This window comes from Streptopelia decaocto, assembly GCF_964273445.1.
Source record: "Streptopelia decaocto genome assembly, chromosome: Z".
Classification (NCBI taxonomy): Eukaryota; Metazoa; Chordata; class Aves; order Columbiformes; family Columbidae; genus Streptopelia; species Streptopelia decaocto.
Genome location: NC_138657.1, coordinates 26,206,417 through 26,228,784, shown reverse-complemented (window position 1 = coordinate 26,228,784; position 22,368 = coordinate 26,206,417). Strand labels below are relative to the sequence as shown.

General features: G+C 39.2%; 1 protein-coding gene across 2 annotated transcripts in view; it reads right to left on the bottom strand.

The window, feature by feature from the left end:
* TRPM3 (transient receptor potential cation channel subfamily M member 3) overlaps positions 1-22,368 on the bottom strand; it is a gene marked incomplete at both ends in the record, with an annotated part of 401,785 nt that overhangs the window by 79,961 nt on the left and 299,456 nt on the right. For both annotated transcript variants that reach the window (XM_082074996.1, XM_082074997.1), the window contains 2 exons: positions 6,287-6,410; positions 13,905-14,079. In XM_082074996.1, the coding sequence (XP_081931122.1) occupies positions 6,287-6,410; positions 13,905-14,079 (299 nt within the window). The remainder of the gene's footprint in view (positions 1-6,286; positions 6,411-13,904; positions 14,080-22,368) is intronic.

Here is a 22,368-nt window from a genome sequence, read left to right as displayed (position 1 = left end):
ACACTATCAGTTTGCTTAATGTTATGCTGGTTTGACTGAAAACGGGTTTATTTTCTTCATGCAGTTAGAAACCTTTATTTTCATAGCTAGCACACTCATTATTTGGAATTAGTTTGAGAACAAGAGATAACAGCCCGAGACAGAGTTAATGTTTTTAATTGCTCTGGTCTGAGAGCCAAGGATGTTCTGAGCGCTCTGCCCACAGGTGTGAGGCATCGAGGAAGGGGGCATGGATGGGGCAGAGCTTGACTGACATCCAGACTGATCAATGACAGTATTCCATCCCACTGGCGTCATGCTTCATATTTAAGGAGAGTCAGGACCTTCCAGGTTGCTTTTTTGCCATTTTGCAGAGGCCTCTGAGCCTTTCTGCCTTTTTCCTCTTTTCCCTCTCTGGGATTGGCTTTGGGACCAGGTGCTGTTTTCCTGGGACTGGCTGCTCAGTGTGTTCATGAGGAATTGCCTTGAGTATCTTTTATTTCTATTATATATATATATATATATAAGTTTACTAGTAGTGTTTTAGTATTTCATTATTTTATTATACCATGTTTATCTCAATCCCGGTTTCTTCCTTCCCTTTTGATTCTCTCTCCTGTTGTGGGGGGAGGGGAGGGGATGGAGGAAGGGGTGGCTGTCATGGTTGCATTGCTAGCTCAGGTTAAACCACGACAATGTAATAACTGAACCTCCAAATATTCAAGGAAAACGAATGTAGCAGAAAATGGTCATGGTAGTAAGAAGAAGACAAACTTAACCAGCAGACGGTACTCTGTCTTTACTGCTGGTGTCAATGTGCCATTTTTTGATTCCTAAGGTACTAAGATTGGACTTACCCTGATTCATGCCAAGTCCCTTTTCTGTTAAATGGATATAAGATTAGGTCTATTGACTCTCAAAGGACTATTTTGGAAGCACTGTTTTTATGACAAATGTATCTCACTCCAACTGTATTGTTGTTTTCAGGGATGTGGACCTTTCTGGCTTGCCAAAGTGGCCTTTCCCAGTGCCTGCCCAATGAAGCTCCACAGATGGACCCATACAGATTGTTGGAAAGCAGATTCTTGCTTCTGAGAAATTCACATTGTGGTTTGTGAACAAAGCACTCCAATAACATGCCAGTCTAAGCTGCAAAATGACTAAATACTCCTAAAGGAATGGAGCAGCCCGTATTTGTCAGAAAACTGTAACAACAGAATTACTGTCTTTAAGGGAAAATAATAAATCTATTTTATTTACTGAGACAGAAATATATACTTCTTTGCACAGCTGGAAACAGACTTCTGAAGTATAACTCAACACAACGAGTTTTCAGGGACTATGTGAAGCAAATTACCCTAGCCAGCTACTGGAGGGATTTGCTGCCTTGCTGCCACTTGACCCCAGCACCGAGCTGGGGCTCCAGCAGGAAATGTCCTTGTGAGACTGAGTCCTCAGGCAGTGCGCTCACCTGCTTTTTGTATTCTGAGATCAGTGAGGTAGCCACAGTAGAATGAAAGATCAAAAAACACCATCGAAGATGGTCTCATTCTATTTTTTTTTTTTTAATTTATGGAATTCCATCTTATTGTAGCATTGGACTAATTGATACAGAATGTAAATGTTCAAAGCAAAAAAGTATTTTTTCTTTCCCTAAATTCCATCCACTCCTGTCCTTGAAATCTACAGTTATATGTACAGACCTGTGTAGTCTACTGAATTTTAAACAGATTTTATACCATAGACCTCATTAAGCATCTTGGTCTAAATATATTCCTGAATATAAACTCTGATGTTAACAGTATCAACACAGCTGAGTTTATGATTTAATAAAATCTACTCATTAAACTGAGAAGTGGATTTTGCTCTGTCTTGCAAACCTAACAGATTTGTATCTCTTCTCTACTCTGGCCTCAGCTTATCATCCAGCTTGAGTACTCAGACTTTACTGGACCTCATCCTCACTAACAAGGAGGGTCTGGTTGAAGCAGTAAAGACTGAGGGCTGCCTTGGCTGCAGTGACCATGAGATGGTGGAGTTCAGGATCTCACGTGGCAGGAACAGAATACTGAGCAGAATCACAATCCTGGACTTCAGCAGGACTAAACTCTGGCCTATTCAAGCAATTGCTGGGGGAAGTCCTGTGGGAAAGGGTACTTGAAGGTAAAGTGGCCAAAGATAGTTGGGTAGTATTCAGGGGCTGCTTCTACCAAGCTCAAGATCAGAGCATCCCGACAGGTAGGAAGTCAAGGAAGGGAGCCAGAAGACCTGCGTGGTTAAACAGGAAACTGCTGGGTAAGCTCAAGTAGAAGAGGAGAGTTTACACATCATGGAAGCAGGGGCTGGCCACTTGGGAAGAATACAAGGCTGTTGTCAGAGGATATAGGGAGGCAACTAGGAAAGCTAAGGCCTCCTTAGAATTAAACCTGGTGAGAGGGGTCACAGACAACAGAAAGAGCTTCAAATACATGTCAGATAAAACTAACACTAGAGGCAATGTAGGCCCACTGATGAATGAGGTGGGTGCGCTGGTGACAGAAGATACAGAGAAAACAGGGTTAATGAATGCCTTCTTTGTCTCTGTCTACTCTGCCGGAGGCTGTTCTGGGGAGCCCCGTATCCCTGAGGCCTCAGAGGAAGTCAGGACAATGGAGGAGTTTGCCTTGGTTGATGAGGACTGGGTTAGGGAGCAATTAAGCAATCTGGACATCCATAAATCCATGGGTCCAGATGGGATGCACCTGCAGGTGCTGAGGGAGCTGGCTGAAGTTATTGCTAGGCTACTCTCCATCATCTTTGCTAAATCCTGGGAAATGGGAGAGGTGCTTGAGGACTGGAGGAAAGCAAATGTCACTCCAGTCTTCAAAAAGGGCAAGAAGGAGCACCTGGGTAACAATAAACAGGTCAGCCTCACCTCCATCCCTAGAAAGGTGATGGAACAACTTATCCTTGGTGCCATATCAAGGATAAGAGGGTCATTAGGGGCAGTCAACGTGGCTTCATGTTGGGCGAAGGCATGTGTAACCAACCTCATAGCCTTTTATGAGGGCATAACAAGGTAGATAGATGATGGCAAAGCATTGGATGTGGTCTACCTTGATTTCAGTAAAGCATTTGATACAGTCTCTCACAGCATCCTCACATCTAAACTGAGGAAGTGTGGTCTGGCCGATTGGGTAGTGAGGTGGACTGTGAACTGGCTGAAGGAAAGAAGCCAGAGAGTCGTGGTCAATGGGACAGAGTCTAGTTGGAGGCCTGTATCTAGTGGAATGCCTCAAGCGTCAGTACTGGGACCAGTATTATTCAATATATTCATCAATATTTGGATGAGGGAATAGAGTGCACTGTCAGCAAGTTTGCTGATGACATAAAACTGGGAGGAGTGGCCGACACGCCAGAAGGCTGTGCTGCCATCCAGTACAAGCTGGAGAGTTGGGCGGGGAAAAATTTAATGAAATATAACAAGGGAAAGTGTAGAGTCTTCCATCTGGGCAGAAACAAGCCCAGGTTACAGTTTAAGTTGGGGAACCACCTGTCAGAGAGCAGTGTAGGGGAAAGGGACCTGGGGGTCCTGGTGGACAGCAGGATGACCATGAGCCAGCACTGTGTGCTTGTGGCCAGAAAGGCCAATGGCATCCTGGGGTGTATTAGAAGGGAGGTGGTTGGTAGACCAAGAGAAGTTCTCCTTCCTCTCTACTCTGCCCTGGTGAGACCCCATCTGGAATATTTTGTCCAGTTCTGGGCCCCTCAGTTCAAGAAGGACAGGGAACTGCTGGAGAGGGTCCAGCGCAAAGCAACGAAGATGATGAAGGCAGTGGAGCATCTCCCTTATGAGGAAAGGCTGAGGGAGCTGGGTCTCTTTAGCTTGGAGAAGAGGAGACTGAGGGGTGACCTCATTAATGTTTACAGATATATAAAGGGCGAGTGTCACGAGGACGGAGCCAGGCTCTTCTTGGTGACAACCAGTGATAGGACAAGTGGCAATGGGTACAAACTGGAACACAAGAGGTTCCACTTAAATATGAGAAGAAACTTCTTCTCAGTGAGGGTGACAGAGCACTGGAACAGGCTGCCCAGGGAGGTTGTGGAGTCTCCTCCTCTGGAGACATTCAAATCCTGCCTGGAGACCTTCCTGTGTAACCTCATCTGGGTGTTCCTGCTCTGGCAGGGGGATTGGACTAGATGATCTTTCGAGGTCCCTTCCAATCCCTGATGTTCTGTGATTCTGTGATTTTATTCAACAAACGAACACACACTTTATCAAATAAACGGAACATTGTACATCATAATAATGATGCTCCCTGGGCATACAATTCAGAGACCATTCTTTAAGAATGTAGTCCAGAATGCCAGAACTTGAAAAATTTGATGTTCTGTGAAGAGGATACTTTTTGTTACGATTATGCTTTTTTCCCTGGCCACCACACATGTCAAATTTGCAAAAGAGATGCCAATCTTTTCACATATTCTAAGCAGTTATTTCAAAGATAGCTTTTTTTTTCCTTCCCAAAGATTAACTTGCATTTTATTTTCTCTCTCCACCTCTGTGATTCATCTGTATTTATGTACTTTACTATAAGATCATCTTCCTGCCTGTGTCCTGTTAGCACTTAATTGTTTAGTGGCACAGTGCAATAGGACAAGTCTCTCCTGCATTCCCTACTTTGTTTCCTATGAATTCAACAGCCACAAAATCAGTCAGGCACATTGACCATAAATTCAGGGAAAACAGTCATGATCAATTTGGCTGCTGCTGAGCTCCCTGAGACAATCTTTTGCATCTTCCTTCTATTTGTTTCTTTGGACAGAGTGGAAATCAAGCTAATGATAAAGTCTGTTCATCAAACAATGTTTTGTCTTCCACACAAACAAATCAGAAGGTCAAGCCTGAGGAAGGACAAGAGCAGGGACAGATGTGGAAATATGAAATATCAGGCTTTGTAGAACCAGTGAAGCCACCACTCACTCCTGGGAATACTTCACATCTCCTCTGGTAATGGCATCTTCATATTATGAGTGGGTTTTTTTTGTTGTCGTGTGTTTGTTTTGTTTTGTTTGTTTTTGTTTTGTGTTTTTTTTTTCTTTAAACAAAGAAACAAAACCCCCAAAACTTTCATATACAAGGTGAGGAGACTTAGAAACCATTAGCTTACCAACACATCTGAGACATAAAATCTTTCTAGCATACCACTGTTAAGATTAACACTCTGAGCACAACTGAGGTACCAGAGAGAAACCCTGGGATCCTCTCCTCTCTACCATTATACATGCCAGGTGATTGTGGTTCATGTAAACGTTTAGTTATGGCTGAGGAAGGCTGACCACTTTTAGATGGATGCACAAACTGCTGATTAGTGAACAAAATACTGCTCTTTCAACAAGTTAAACCATATAATTTGCAAAGTTCTGTCTAGAAGGGCAGACTTTTTTTTTTTTTTAATAATTTGCTAACCATTCTGCCCCATTCTCCTCCAGTGGTATTAATTACTCTGTGGCATACTTTCAACTAAAATTAAAAGGCACTGCAGAGGAGGAGGTCACAAAAAACTCACATAGTTGCCAAAAATGAAACTTCTGTAAACCAACTGAGCCAGCCTTCCCTCTTGAGTGTTACCCTGCTCAGAGTGTTGCAGACACTCAGGAAGCTGTGATATGAACCCAAAGCAAAGCTTAGAAGCATGTCTATTCAGTTAGTTTGTAACAAATGAAAACTTCTGGAATTGAATCCCCATTTTTTTACAATGTGATTTTGCTTCAACAATACTTCAGCAAAAGCAGCCTCATGGAGCTTCCAGCAACTTTTGAAAGCTCTTATGTTCTTCAAGGAAGTATAAACATGGATTAGAAGTACAGTGTTGCCACTGCAGAACAGGAACCTTGGAAACAGGCTGCCACACACTTCCATAATAGAGTAATAGCCCTAGTGATACATGTAGAACTCTATAGCATCTTTAAAATGATCCCAGTGACAGACAAACAATTATCTTCCTTATGACATTTTCTGTAGATTTTAATCATGATAAGACTGAAGATGACTGAAAAGTAATAATATCCATACTCTACTAGCTGGATTTTGTCCTGTCAATGCAAATGTAGAGGAATTCACAAAGCGAACAGATATGTTAGATTTGTCACTTTAAATGAGAAACTACAGATTAAAGTAAACAAAAGTTAGCATGATATAATATCCTTCCAGAGTGTGGATCACAATGATCAGATTTGTGAAATCCTTCAACCAGCACCTGAAACACTTGATCGCAACAATGCATTGAGCTGTCTCTTTGCCTTTAAGAAAGTGTGAACATACCAGCTCTTTCTTCTTCATGCACTCCATAAGGATAATGAAGAGGTGCTGTGCCTGGGTTCGGGTGTATGTGAAAGTCTTCTGTATGGTAACTAGCAACTGGTCCCTCAAAGACTCGTTGATAAGTCTGAAATTCAGAAAGAAAAAGTAATGTAGAAAAACAGACATGAAGGAACATTGCAACTTTAGCCAAGGGTCAAACAAATAAGAATCAGACAACACATCACTGCAGATTTTTTTAAAGAAGTCTGAAGGACAGGAACTGCTGAAACCATCAGAGATTAACTAGAAAACACTGTTCTAGAAAAACATTTTGATCATGTTCGGGTCACTCATCTCCAAAGTTTTTGTTTCAGTTCCCCCATATTGCATGACAGAAGGTCATTCAGACTATCAGCTCTGTGGGAATTCCTAACAAAAACAAGAACCACACTGACACTCTGGATTTGATACAAAACAACACTTCTAGGTGAACTGAAGATCCCTTTCTGTCAGTGAGTTCACAGAATCCAGCTCATGGTTCATTTTATGAAACTGGAAGCATTTGTGTTGTCAGTGTTTTTGATTTTAGCTTGCATATCCCAAATGTTTTAACTCACCTTATTGATGCTGCACAGGATCAAGTAAGAAAACAACAAAAACATTCTCAGTTTCTGAGTCCACTTTAAACCATTTTGCATTTTGTTCATGCTGATCTTCCAGCAGTTTAAAGAGAGATTTTTATCTTTTATATATTCCTCCTCAGCGCTTGCAAGTGTTTGTACATGCAAAAAGTGGACCAAGAGCAGAAATAAATAGTAGTATTATATGGAATATTAGTATTCGGACTCTACCCCTTGATATCAAAAAGTTTTTCCATATGGACTGTTCTAGGTGAAACACTGCTGTTCTTAATGTCTTACAAAAAAGTGGGCTGTAATTTAGAACATGTATCCTTCGATATATGAAAGCTTCTACACTATAGGAGTTTTCTCACTTAAAAATTGTAACTGAGTGTTTCAAATCAGCTGAGTCAGGATGCGTTACACGATAAGTCATCATTGATCATCTGAGGGCACAAAGATCAGAGAATCTCCATGACTCATATTTTACAACAGAAGATAAACAAAGATTTAGCCCTGCAGAAACTGCAAAGAATTAGCAGAAGAAGCACATTATCTAAAAGTAATTTTTAGCTTATGGCAGCTGCTTTGGGAGAACAATGACCAAACCCCTGTTTATTTCATACTATTGATAAAAGTTGCCTGTAGCAAGGAAGCCCCAATGACATGCAGGATATTCATTACACCATTGAATCGCAAATATGATTTAACTATCTAGTTTTTACATTTACAGCAAACATGTTGTTAGAAGACACAGTGAATGGGAATGGGAAAGAGGTATAGAGGTGCACAGGAAAATACAGAATGCCTGGCATATGGAGTGCATATGTTCTCTACTGTCTAAATTTGACTTTGACTGTAAATATCCCTGTTGAGTAGGACTTCCACTTCACCAAGAAACCTGTAAGGCATATGTCAATGTGTCTGGATTAAAATGAGTTTATATGAGGTTTTAGACTACGCTGTGCATCACTGTTCTTTCCATGCCTGGCTCCTCCTGCTATCTTCTATTTTATTACAGACTCCTTTTGAAAGGAGAGCCTACCTCTGCACTTGCTTTTTTTATCATGGAGCAGTATGGCCCCAAATGTGCCTTCTCCTGAGATACTAGAGGGGTGACAACACTGCATTTACTGCTCACTGTCTATGTAAGCTCTCTGTCCTGGCAGTGTGTCTTGCTTTCCTCCCCAAAAGGCAACACAACCATGAGTTAAAACCTGCAGCCCTTTTGGTGGGCAGCAGTGAGAACTGATAGCAGAGGACTTTCTCTGTGGTGATCATAAGAAAAAATAACCTGACCTCTTGTACAAAAGCAAGGATGTTGCAAGCACATGGGAACACAAAACAAGATGTCAGAGCACAGGTAGAAATGCAAATTCAGTCCATATTAAAGAAAATCCACTTGGAAAGACTGACAACCTGAAAAACAGTGACATACTTTGAGTTGCAGATTAGTAGGGCATATAGGATATAAATTCTGAAGACCCTTTTTAAGGGTCTTTACAAAAAATCAGTTGGAAATTTGCTTTAATCAAGAAGGCTGTTCTTAAAAAAATGGTGCTATCACTGTAAGTGTAAATGATTCAGAACGATGCAATTTTCCACCTTTCAAACTAAGAAAAAAAGGAGGTTAAACACTAAGAACAGGTTTCCTAAAAACATCAACTGAAGCATCTTAAAAAGAGATTTAAATAAAGCTCTGATTTCCTTTGGAAATTATATATGAAAGAGAACTACATGAAAAAGTATGGTAAGTATATGAAGTATTTGAAAAAATACATGCAAATGGAAGATTCTGAAATTAGAGAATTTGAGAAAACATTTTGAAAGATCCTGGGATCAAAACTATCCTGTTTTCTCATCATAGTGTAATTTTCCTTAAAAAAAGTGTAGAATCCAACCCTGAAATTTAATTTCAGAAACTGTCTCTCTCTCAGGCTAACATGTACAGAAAGCAAGAGAAATTTGCTTTAATATGCATTGAGTGAAACAGAATTAAGTCCTGAGGCATCGTAAGCAGCTGTCACTTTCCTTTCCTGAATTAAAGCTATCAGAATCTGCATGATATCATGTTTAAACAGCATATAGAGCAAATTCCACGTGAAAGATATGGAGGATATGTATGTATGTATGTATGTATGTATATATGTATTTATTTATTTATTTATTTTAACGTATCATGAAGTGGTTCCCTAACTAGAGGAAGAAACACCTGTTGCAGTACCACTGCTCAGAAACTTCCTGTTGTCATCATTTGATTTATGCAGTTTTCTAGACTAAGTATTTTTTTTTTACATCTCTGTAATTCTACAGCAAGCCTGTTCAATGTCTTTGTGAGATAAAAAAATTGAAGTGATTGCAATCAAAAGTAGAAACAACAATAGCAAGCTTTCTGATAAAGTAATCATAACTGAGTTAAGCTTCGTGTAAACTGAAATCAGTCATGTCAATGAAATAATACACTCACTCCCTAGGAACCTAAGTTAGAAGGTATCAGATCAAAGTTCCCCATTGTGTAACCCAGCTGGGACAACTACAAACTGTGCCAGGCTACTAAAGGCTAAACCTATGATGCATGCATCAAATCCAATGCAAGTAGATCAAGTAACTTCCCAGACTACTGTGACCAAAATAACTGTGACTTGCCAGAGAGGTGATGATTTATCCACTGTGCAAATACAACCACATTTGTTACACACACAACTTCAGCACCATTTAAAAAAAATCACAGATTCCTACTTTTAGATTTGGGAGAAAATAGATGGCTACTTGAGTCTTGTGATTAGAGGTCTAACCTAGAATACATCTGATTCTTGGCGACTAACTTGGGAACAGTATATTCAGCAGCCTCTGTCATGAATTATGAACTTCATATGCATAAATCTCCATTGGCATAAAATTGTACACTTTACTAGACAGAAACTCTATGACTAACTTCAAAGTCAGCATACTCTTACCCTAAGAAATCCGGTAACATCAGATGAAGATGGTAATTTTTATCACAATTCTGCTAGGCTTCAGCCCAGAAAATATTTTGCAACATATTTAGAGTTCAGAGAAGGGCAACGAAGCTGGTGAGGGGCCTGGAGCACAAGTCTGATGAGGAGCAGTTGAGGGAACTGGGGCTGTTTGTTTAGCCTGGAGAAAAGGAGGCTGAAGGGAGACCTTATCGCCGTCTACAACTACCTGAAAGGAGGTTGTAGCATGAAGGGTGTTGGTCTCTTCTCCCAAGTAGTAAGTGATAGGACAAGAGGACATGGCCTCAAGTTGTGCCAGGGGAGGTCTAGATTGTATATTAGGAAAAAATTCTTCACAGAAAGGGTTGTCAGTCATTGGAACAGGCTGCCCAGGGAAGTGGAGAATTCATCACCCCTGGAGGTGTTTAAAAGGCATTTACATGAGGTTCTTAGGGACATGGTTTAGTGCCTGAGTTAGGTTTTGGTTGGACTCAATGATCTTGAGGGTCTCTTCCAAGTGAAAACATTCTATGATTCTATAACAATAAAGTCCTATCTGGGGCATTTTGATGGCATGATTCTCTGAATTCCATTTAATTGCCTTGGAAGCAATACTGCAGGTAACTTGCTTCTGCCTAAAGAAAGTGTCCTACAAAAAGACAATTTAACCTGTTCTTTTCTTTTGTTCCCCACATAGTTTAGATCTGTTCTTTCATTCCCCAAATACTCAAGATAAGCTCATTTTCCTATCAATCCAGGTATCCAACTTTCTCCCGCCGTCCCCCCCCTCCTCCCCGCCCCGCCAAGGGGAGCTGAATCATTCTTGGAATTTAGATACCTACTGTCAAAAATCTGGTATCTAAAGTAGAACTACATGCACATACATTTAGTTTCAGGAAAAAAAAAGCTACTGATAATTATTGCTAAGAGTGACTTTTTTTCTTTTTTTAAAGAAGATGCCAAGATCAGTTTTGATGTATCAGATTATAAGAACTGACCTGTATGGCATTACCACAGGAAAAAAGGAGAAAGATGTCTTGGATCCATTAGGAGAGGTCACTTAAAAACAGTGAAGTGACAAAGTAAATGAAGTAACATTCTATTTCTGTCCAAGATATGCTGGAAGTTTAAATGGCAAAGCAGAACGCCCTTAATTGCTTTGGCCAATGCAGAAGAAACAGATGACAGCATCTTGGCATCCTCCCTCCTCAGAGAGAATTTTTTTTGAAGTCATGCCTAATACTTGAGGAGAGGATTGACATTCCACTCAACAGCATTACAGTCTTTCAAACTCATGTATGAAGTTGTGGTGAACATTGGAGACCATTTGAAAGATCTGACCCATAGCCATAGCCATTCTCAAACTTATTTAGTCTTTTTTTTCTATGGAGTTATGAAGTTATACAATGTGCTACAGATTTACAAGTAATATGCTCTAACCCAATTTCAAAATGCAAGTTCATTAAAGATATTTTAAATTTATTGTTAGTAAAATGCTTTGAAATTCTTGAAATGAAACACTCAATTCAATGCACTGCACATAATTAGTTTCTAACTTTTCATTTGTGATTTTTAAAAAAGTATTCCTTTTATTCGGGATAAATATATTCATAAAGTATCTGTGTGATGTGAAAACTATTCCCTTCCCTCCTTTATGGGAAGCTTACGGGATTTTCTGTTTTAATTATGATTTGCACTTTAGATAATCACACCATATGTAAGAAACAGCTCAGCTGATGCTTTCTTCCTTTGGGATTACAAATAAGACACAGTTGTGCTACTCTGTAGGACTTACTGAATTTCTCATACTTTTAAAACACACACATTTTGCATAGCATTGTTATGACAAGAGACAAAAAATAAGTGTAATTATTCCTTCACTCTAATCAAACAAGGATGATTTCTGAATGCTTTATGAGGAATAGCTTTACTTGCAGCTCTTCATCGGTGGTTGTTCTTCTACACCATTTTTCCCTGACTATGAATAGTTGAATAGTTGTCCCTTCTCCAAAACAAAGATGACCGTATTTCCACAAAGAGATGACCTTTTTTGATCCAGTGTTTGATTTCCAAAGTACTTTGTTACAACTGAAAAGTAATGATTCCAAAATATTCAATGTGAAAACAATCTTGCAAAGTAATTCCAATATGATAGTACCTATGATTCCCCATGGTGTGGTAGACACCATGGGGGACACAGAAGGCACATATCATACCTACATTATGATTCCTTTTGCTCAAAGTGAAAAAGTAATATAGTTCAGTTTTGACTGAACTGTGTCACAGTGAATACAGAAACAGATCAATCCAAAGGCAATCTTTAATGGTTCTCCTATGAAGATGCTCATTTAAAACACAGAGAATGTTTTATGTTTCCTTATAAACATTAGGCAAGACGAACATTTTTATGGCATTGGACTGAACTCCTTAAGGGTCTCATGCTTGCAGGAGTAGAATTGATGAAGTAGTTAACAGGCTATGAACTCATCTTGGAGACTGCCTTCAAATATTACAAGCCATTTCCCATTCTGTAAGGAAATATTTGTCTAAGAAGTGACATAGTTTTAACCTAGTGTTTCATTTTTCTCATTTTAAATTCAGCATTCAATTTAAAAAAATCTCTGAGGATTAAAAGCTACTAAATGATCCTATAAATAGTTGCACTTACAGTTGTTCTACTTCCAGTTTGTGCTTTATGCAAGACAACAAAATGAGAAGGCATTATGCAGTCAAACATACTTCAGCTTTATATGGAGGAGAGTTAGTAGCAATTAGGATATTCACTTAGGCCTTAGTAAGGACTAAATTTCAGTGTTTATGATAGATCTTATTAATATGTTTTTACCCTCAATGTTGTTCAATGCATTTTCGATTTTTACATAAATGAGAAATGAAGTGCTTCAGAGCCTGGAGAACCTGACCTTTAAATTAGGGCCAATAGTGATGAGCAGCCGAATAATTCTTCCAATTCACCAATGGGGAAGGTTGCATTTAAGTCTCCTAATTTAGGTTATCCCATGTACATAGCTTGTTTGCCATTGTGGTGTAAAAGGTACTGGGAACTTACTTAGCTTACTACTAGGATTTTCATTTGCTTGTTGCAAAATGTAGCTACCTTTTACATTCTTAATACTCTGTTCAGGACTTTTCAGACCAAGGCAATAGGTAGTCCCTGATATTAAAAGGTTATGATGAAATAAAAAAAAAAAAACACCTGTGCTAATTCTACATATCTGATATGATGCTGAAACCTCAGGTCAGTGGGAAACTGCATATCTGCCTTGCCTTCCCCTTGGAACTTCAATGAGAGAGATGAGATACTGAGGCCCCAAAACTGATCTACCACCAAAGACATATTTACTTTAAGGCATGCATCAGAGTTCCTTCTGAATTGTTCCATCACATAGCTGCAGGCAGCACCGCCAGTGAAAATAATTACCTGTGCCCTTTGACTGAATCTCTTGACTCGCAACCACAAGACACCATACATTGTACAAATCGATGTGTTACATGTTATTGCAAGTAACTATATGATAGAATTACTACAAGTGTTTCACAGTTCCACAGTATGTTTGGGATTGGAAGGGACCTCAAAAGATCATCTAGTCCAATCCCCCTGCTGGAGCAGGAACGCCTCGGTGAGGCCGCACAGGAACATGTCCAGGCGGGTCTTGAATGTCTCCAGAGAAGGAGACTCCACAACCCCCTGGGCAGCCTGTTCCAGTGTTCTGTCACCCTTACTGAGAAGAAGTTTTTTCTCAAAAAAATGATCTATCGTTCTATCGTGTTCTATTCTGTAGTCTTTCCTTAGTGTTGTTTTAACGCTCCATTGTTTGTTTTTTTAATTCTTATTCTTTCTTTTTTTTTTTTTTTTTTTTTTTTTTTTTTTTTTTTTTTTTTTCTTCTGGATACCTTCAATATTTCACCCGTATCAATGAGAGAAACAACCATGAAAGGGAGATACTGGTTTTGCACTATATTGCTTATAATCTCCTGGGCTCTATCTTACCACTGAATTGAACCTGTGGATGGAGAAAGAACACACACTAGGAAATGACTTACCCTCCTTCTTCAGAGTATTTGTGACCAAAGGCAAGGATGTCAGATGCCCGGCCACTGCCATCACATATCACAACGGGAACAGGAGGAGTGTCTCGCAGGTACTCCAGAACGATGGAGATAACATTGGGACCTCCTTCCACAATGAGAGCCACCACTGGAACCCCTTGACCAATTCCTGGAGTAAAAGAAAGAAACAAACACAAAAACACAACAACAACAAAAAAAAAGGAACAAAAAGTACGAAGCCAGCAAAGCAAACAAAACATAACAGAAGACAGGAAAAAAAAAATTAGACTGAAATTACTGCATTGTCACTGTACAATGTTATGATAGAGAAAATGGCATTCAGAAAAATCGTAGATTTTAAGGATAGAAGGGACCAGTGTAGTCATCTTGTCAGTTCTGCTAAATAAACCATGATATTCTAGAATTATCTGGTGTTTTAGATACAATATTTATGGTGGAAATAGACCATGACTTTTTCAAAAGATTGAATCTTTGTTTGAAAGCATAAAGAAGCTGCCACAACTCTTCCTAACATGTTCAGAGTCATGATTGTGTAACTTGCCTGTAATCTAGATTTTGCATGGTGTCAGTTTCCAATCATTGGGTTTTCCAGTAGCTTTGCTTGCTGTTTTAAAATCCCCTCTATGATATTTTGTTGCTGTATTAGATGCATTTTAAGGTTGCAGTTGGGTAGTCCTTTAGCTTTCTAGTTGGTAAACTAAACATACTCTGTTACTTGTTGTGCATATTGTGCAATACTTGTTTTCCAATTCCAGTCAGTCTCTTAATTTTTCTCTGAATTCTCTCCAAATTTTGCAGTGTATTCCTTGATTTGCAGACCTCACACTGGGTACATTACTCCAGAAAAAGCTGAACTAATGCTGAACTAGAGGAGAGACATATTCATTTTCAATACTTCTGGTACACTTAGATCAGAGTTCTCTGCAAAAGCTGAAGCACAGACTTTGCCCAGAAAGTCTTACAGATTTAGAGAAAGACAATCTGACACCAGGCTGGTGTTAACAAGACTGAAAAAGCTTTTATGGTTGGCACTTATGGCCCAGTTCAAAGGACATTCAAAAGGACTCAGGCAGTAGAAATAGTTGAACATTTTCTATTAGTATTTTTTTTTGTCAACAAAATTTTTTCATTTTAAATTAACTTTTCCTAAGAAACACTATATGCATTCTGCACAAAATTTCGATGTTACACTACAAAACAGAAAGGGTGTCCCAAACTGTTAATAGTTGGTTGCATAAGGCCACGTATCAAGAAGTTTTAATGTGACTGCCTTAGGCTTCCATTTAGAGTGAGTTCAGTTCATGGAAGCAAAACTAAGCCTGTGAGACTGCAACATTGAGTGTGGTGTGTTTAGAAGCCTGATCTTAACATTTACCAAAGGCAGTATTTTGTAAAGTATTTGCTATAACAACATATATGAAATTGTTAGCAAAACTGGATAGAAGTACACAGATTGAAAGTATATAATTAACTAATGGGTGGAGTTGTATGTGGAACTGTAGTACTAATGGAGTCTCTTGAAGAACTTGCCCTGATCTTATTATTATTATTAATGACTTCAAGAAGTAGAACTGACACCGACATCTGCTAATAAGATAATATTAAGTATTCTCAGTAACTATTTATATTGTGCATGGATGACATTAAAGATTGAGTAATAGAAATGGTGAAAGTTCACAGTGCATGACACAAAGTCATTTACTTGGTGATTAATGAATTCTGCTGTAAACTGGGAAGTCATTAAGAGAAAATACTGGAAAAGAGAAAGATGTGATCCAGCTGATCACAGAAGAACTGGGTCTTTGGTGCAGCAAGGGAATGAAGAAGGCAGATATGTATCCTGGAATACAAACAGCAAAGCATTTTCAGTAGGAAATATGGGTACAACAGAGCCAGTATGCTAGCCACTCCTGAAATTCCACACAAAAAACTGTATGTAGCTATGCTCACCCATGCTCAAAAAGAACAAACTGGAACAGATGGAGGAAAAAGCCAAAAGGAGTATGTGGGGAATCAACACCCCATCTTAGAAGAAAAGATTAGATGAGTTTGGCTCATCTTCCTTAGCAAATTGAAGAATGAAAGACAATATGTCTGAATATCCTCATGTTCAGTTTTGGGTCCCTCTCTACAAGAAAGACATTGAGGTGCTGGAGAGAGTTCAGAGAAGGGCAACAAAGCTGGTGAGGTGTCTGGAACACAAATCTGATGAGGAGTGGCTGAGAGAACTGGAGCTGTTGAGCCTGGGGAAAAGGAGGCTGAGGGTAGACCTTATTACTGTCTACAACTACCTGAAAGGAGGCTGTAGTGTGGAGGGTGTTGGTCTCTCCTCCCAAGTAGAAAGTGACAGGACAAGAGGACATGGCCTCAAGTTGCACCAGGGGAGGTTTAGATTGGATATTAGGAAAAAATTATTCCCAGAAAGGGTTATCAAGCACTTGAACAAGCTGCCCAGGGAAGTGGTTGAGTCACCATCCCTGAAGGTGTTTAAAAGATGTATAGATGAGGTTCTTAGGGACATGGTTTAGTGCCAGACTTAGGCTTACGGTTGGACTGAATCTTGAGGGTCTCTTCCAACCAAAAGAATTCTATGATTCTATGACATACGGTACATTGGCTATTAGTAGTTTTAGACAGAGTTCAGAAGATTCCTGGCTATCAGAGGTGTGAAGTCTTCACAGCCTTCTAGTAAGACTAAAATGGAAAAACTTTCTGAGTTTGGAGTGACGTTCAATAATCATTGTAGACGCAGTCACCTTATGTATCTCAAACTGTTCCTAAAGCAGGTTCCTTCGGTCTACTGGAAGTTTGTACAATCTCAGTGCACTCTGCTTGAAATTGATTAGCTATGTAATTTTTTAGGTTTTTCAACTCCTATAGCTACAACAGTTGTGTAATATATAACAGTTTTCTGCAAGTGTTTCAGTTGTGTTTCACTGCAATTGATCAGATGGCATTTTTTCTCCCCTTGATCCTGTAGAAACACATCCAGCATGAAAACAGTCCTCTAATTGGAGGCTAGTGAAACAAAAAAAAACTCTCTCTAAATTCCCTCCTCAATGAAACTTTGTAGCTTTGAGTTTAAAGAAAAAGGTTCATGTGAACCTTAATTTATCATATATGATTAAGTTACAGATTGAAATACAACTCTTTCAATTATTCTGGTAGATTTCTTAGTAAAAGAGAAAACATTTAAAACACAAAGTTGATTTCTACATCTCCTTTGCTTTTGGAAATTCTCACTGAGACTCAGCAAATAGAATTTTTTTCTTTATCATTTTCATTGTTGTCCATAAATATTTTTGGTTCGCAAAAACATGTTGTTTCTTTAGTTTGGAGGAAAAATTAGAAATAACATTTCTGGAATTAGATATAGCATTTTAAAAACAGTTAATAATAATTTGTTGATATTTCTTCAGAATATAATGACTTCTGGCTTTCAGAAAACCCCTCTGAAGCTTGTCTGAATGCTAATGTTATGAGCTTTTCTAGATTTATGATGATTAACTTCTGAGCAGTGATGGTAATCCAGTGTATGAAAGGAAGTCTATAGACATCGGAAAAAAAAAAGGCATGTCTGCTTGAGTATCTTAGAATTTGAGAATGTGTGAAATATGACAGTCTCAGTTTTCTATGATGTTTCCAATCACATTTAAATTATTTTTGGCATTATATTTGTTTCAGAATAAAAGCTTAGCTACTTAGCCCAAAGAAGTCTGTATCTCAATAACTCTCAGGCAATACCCAGAGAAGATTTTGAATTAAACTTTTACATGGCTTGATGTAAAAAATCCTGGATTCATCTTTGCTGTTAAATATTAGGAATTTGGAGATGAATGCAGAGAGTCTGTAGAAAAATTACAGTGTGTAGGAAGACACTGACTGACTTTTCCTGATTAACTATTGACACTGCATTTGCTAAGAATTTTGCATCTATGAAACTGAGAACTAAACATGCCTCATCTTACTGTAACACCAGATCAATTTGCAAAATGTTGGCATGTCATGCCAATAAAGACAGAACCTTGACCTGGGGAAGAAGGCAGCTGATGGACTTCTTTTTAACTGATAATCAAAATAGTTTTCCTTGTAGCTCTCTGCATCTCATTAGAAATGCAAGAGTCAGGAATTCTCTGCAAGAGCACTATTTCAGCTTGTGCATGCACATTATATAACAGTCTGCAAAGTAGGAGCTGGAAATGCCTGATATATCCACAGGGAGCCTCTTGTTTCAGCCTGTTCATTCAGAAGGAGAATGTCAGACTGGGAGGTGAGATGCTAAATCTGAAATAACACATTCCTTTCAAAGCCAAGGACATCATAATTAAAAAAAGAGTTTCTTGCTCGAGATGCGATTGTCAGAAAGGAGGCAATCCCGAGATAAAACCACACTGATGAAAAACTGGACTACATTACCAGGGTTGCTGTCTCCTAGCACACAACCAGAAGGTGAGAACTTTGTGTCAAGTCCAATAAGTCAACAAGAAAGATGTATTCCCTTCAAGTTTTTTTTTGTGGAATTTACCACAAAATAGCCCTAGTCTGGGCAAAACTAAGGATAGCATTCATCTTGCTGGGTAAGCACAACAATACTGCGATTTTCACTGAATACTCTAAAAGTATACAACCTTAGAAATTGTGTGTTTCATATTTTTTCAACCGAAAAGACAGTAGCAATAATACAGTCCACCAAAATCTTGCCCACTCTTAAACTGCAGATAACCCTTCTCAATATAGAATAACACATTATTATTATTAGGAAAGACTTGCAGTTACTGGTGTTGTGCTCCAAATATAGAAAAAGACTAATTCATTTTCACAGATTTGCATATTTTTCCTGTTTCTTAGAAGGCAGTAAACGACATATTACTTAGAATTTTTTTTACATCATTTGTAGAGAAAGACATAGTCTTTTAAATTCAAGTAGATTATTTTTAACTATCTGAAAAATTATGATGTTTTCCAGCTGTCTGGTAGTTGCATGGAGGATTTATTTCTAAATTTACTCAGCTCATTGTTTTTTTTTCAGCATTTCTAGGATGGGCTTTGGTTTCAGCAAATCTTTTTCCCTTTCCTTTTGTAAAATAGAGAAACCTTCGTGTCTAGCAGTGTATCTGTGGACTTGAGAATAGCTGGGAATGTTGACTATTGTGTTAACCCTGTGAAGCTTGCCACTTGGTTAATGTGGCAGTTGCACATCCCCCAGATGAGATCCAGAACCTTCAGTGGGGCAGCTGATGGCTCTTTAGCACCTTCCGTGCTCCACTGTGCCTGTGCCCATATCCACACCTAGGGTGGTGCTGACAGTCATGCCCTCCCCACTGGGGGCAGGGTGACTTCAACTCCATCTTGCTGGGGGTGGGCAGGAGGGGTGGGACCCTCAGTCGATTGACAGGGTCCTCAACAAAGGAGGTGCCCAGAGAAGCTGAGAAGCTTCTAGACCATATTGTAATGCCCACAGCCAGATCTGACCGGGCTATAAAACGGGGTCCCTGTTGAAGACCCCCTTGGAGTGGTCTTCTTGGAGCAGTGGGTCTGTGAACTGGAGCCCTCCCCTCAGACTGGGACGCTGTCTAAGGAGACTTCCCAGGATTGAGAGCACCTCAACTCTTCCTGTGGTGTTTTTTTCTCTATTGGATATATCCCTGAGTGAGTCCTCACCTAAGTGATTATTTCTTCTGAATACCTTTGAGTGAGAGGCCCCTAGTTTTGTTTCCTGTGAGTGTATGTGTGCACATTGTGGATCCTCATTATTCTTACGTTGTTGTAATCCAATAATCTCCTCAACTGGTATCCAAACCTGTGTTTTATGCTAAATAACTGTATATGCTAAATAACTGCATAAACCCTGTTTCTAGTCTGTTTATTTGCTACAGTTTTCTGACTAGAATAAAGTCTGTTTTGGAACTTGTTTTCTGCCTAAAACTGGCTTTAGTTTGCCTCTGTGACAGCTAACTACACTGATGTTTCAGGAAGGTAAAGGTCTGATCCCAAAATCAAGTCTTCCTACTTAAGAATGGTCTCAGAATTTTTTTTTCAGTGGTATTCAAAATAGTTTGTAAGCCACAGAGGATATTTTTTCCTCAGATTTTCGAAAGAAATATCCAGTTTGTATTCAAGAGCAAGTGTGTGTGAAATATCTCACACAAACTTGCATATTACTGTTTCTCATTTAATAAGGTCCCCACCTGACATACTTATGTTTTAGCATTCCTGCTATAAATGCAAAAGAAAGGTAGTCCCTCACTACTTAGTAAATAGAATACAGACAAAGCAGTGTTTGTATTTTCGTTTCATATAATGATTTATGCAAAAAGAAGAAGAAATAGTACCAAAGACCTGGGAGATAAAACCAGTTGTCTGAGGCTCATCTTCTTCTTAATTTCTAAAACAGTAACTTGTATTTGGAGCATTTCAACAAGCATAGATTTTTGCAGGGTAGACTAGATTGCTAAGTGGTTCATGGTGTCAGCTATTGGTTCATTGGTTCAATATCTTAAATTAGACTGCAATACTGCTTGAAAGATTTATACAGTCAACCTAAAGCTTCATTACTGTGTTATTGCCTTTGTGCACAGCAGCAGAGCCACTGAGAGACTTTCCAGCAATTGTGATTCCAGGAAGTTACACACATACCAGAACATTTGTCCTGATGTGCACCAATGGCAGCTTGTAGGCCTTCATGTTATTATACAGAAAAATAATCCCATTTTCCCCTTGACAAAGTGGCAGTGCATGAATATGTAAGCTAAAACAATAAACTGGAAGAAATGAATGAATTTGGAAATGGAAGCGAGAAAAAAATGCATAATGCCTTTGTGGTATGAAAGGGGATTTTAAAAAATCAATCATGCTTTGCAGAAGTCCTACTTTCTTTTCCCATTTCTTGGAAAAACATGAATATTTAATACTGTTAGTATACTTGTAAATAAGTGTCCTGGTTTTGTTAAAAACAAGTTTCTCTTTCAGTGAATTTTGCCTGTCAGCTAAAGCCTTCATATTAACTGCATTTTCCTGGAGAACCAGGCACATGTTTTGGTAAACATAGCAATGGAATGCAAACTTATTGATAAGCATGGATGGACATCTCGCCAGAGGGGCGACGAGAAACAAGTGACTAAGAAACTGACCAACTGTGTATAACATTCCATTCACGTGAATACTTCATATAAAAGTGGGAGATCATGAGGATCTCGTCCCTTTTCCCTTCTGCTTATGGCCGACCTTAGGAGAGGATCTTGCTGGTCGTCCCTGAGAACTGAGGCCTAGTGAGAGACTGAATCCAGCTCCGGTTGGCTGCAGAGTCCAATCCAGGACTTTGGTGGCCGGCTCTGCAGTTGCTGAGACTTTCAAGATTGGTTTTGTATATTTTGTATTATTTTCTCTATTCTTATTAGTAGCATTAGTAAAACATCTTTAATTTTTCCAACTCTCTTCTCTCTGTTCTTCTTTCCCTTCCGATTGCCTGTGCTGAGTGGAAGGGGGGAGAGGGAGAGGCAAAAGGGGGAAGTGGGGGGGGGAGAGGAGGTTAACAATACATCTGCCAGGGTTTTATTGTCACCCCGCAATCTTAACCCTCGACAGATAATTGGTGCCCAATGTGGGGCTAGAGAAAGGGGTAAATTTAAAGATTTTTGGCTTTCTACTGCTCTAACGTACCTTTCAGTTTTCTTGGCACGGTGCCAACTCATAGAGTTGTGATACTTGCGCGTCTGTTTGCTTTGGATATTATTTAGTGGTATTAAGGCAAAGTGAATTACATTGATTTAAAGATGTTATGGCATAGGTTGTATCAATTGTTTTCTACATTGTGCTCACTGATTCCATATCTGTGTTGGGCTTTCTTTTTAAATCGAAGTATTCATTATATAACAACAAGGAACTGGACAATGGTTATGATGATGTTGTGTGGTTTGTCACTGGTTTACTTAATTATACTGCAGCCGCTAATGAATTTCTACTCACTTCTGCTTTACCTTGAAAAGCCTCCAGGAGAGATTAAAGAGCAGTACGGCTCTGTGTTTGCTAATTGGTCAAGCGAATCTTTAGAAAGGCTGACTAACAATACTTTCGTTTTTTCGCTAGGACAGTTCGCAAATGTTTAGAGAGCTTTGAATATCCTTGGAGTTTTGATAGAACTGTGATGGTGTTATCTGGTTTGCTGAATGTGTGTCAGTTTGTGCTTCTGTTAAGAGAAATGGCGTTCAACAGGAGGTTTGCGTCTCTTTGTTGTCCTGAGATTTGCGGTGCGTCTTCGGAAGCTTTAGCAAAAAGCACTCCTAGCCGCTCGAGAAAGAGCAAAACAGCAAAAACTGCCACTGCAGCCACTGCCCCCCCCCAAACGGCGGTTTCACAGGCTGAAGCTACAGCTCCTACGCAGAGCTCCTCTGTCAAGGCCATTGCTGATAACATTACTTCTCCAGCCTTAAAGGCAACC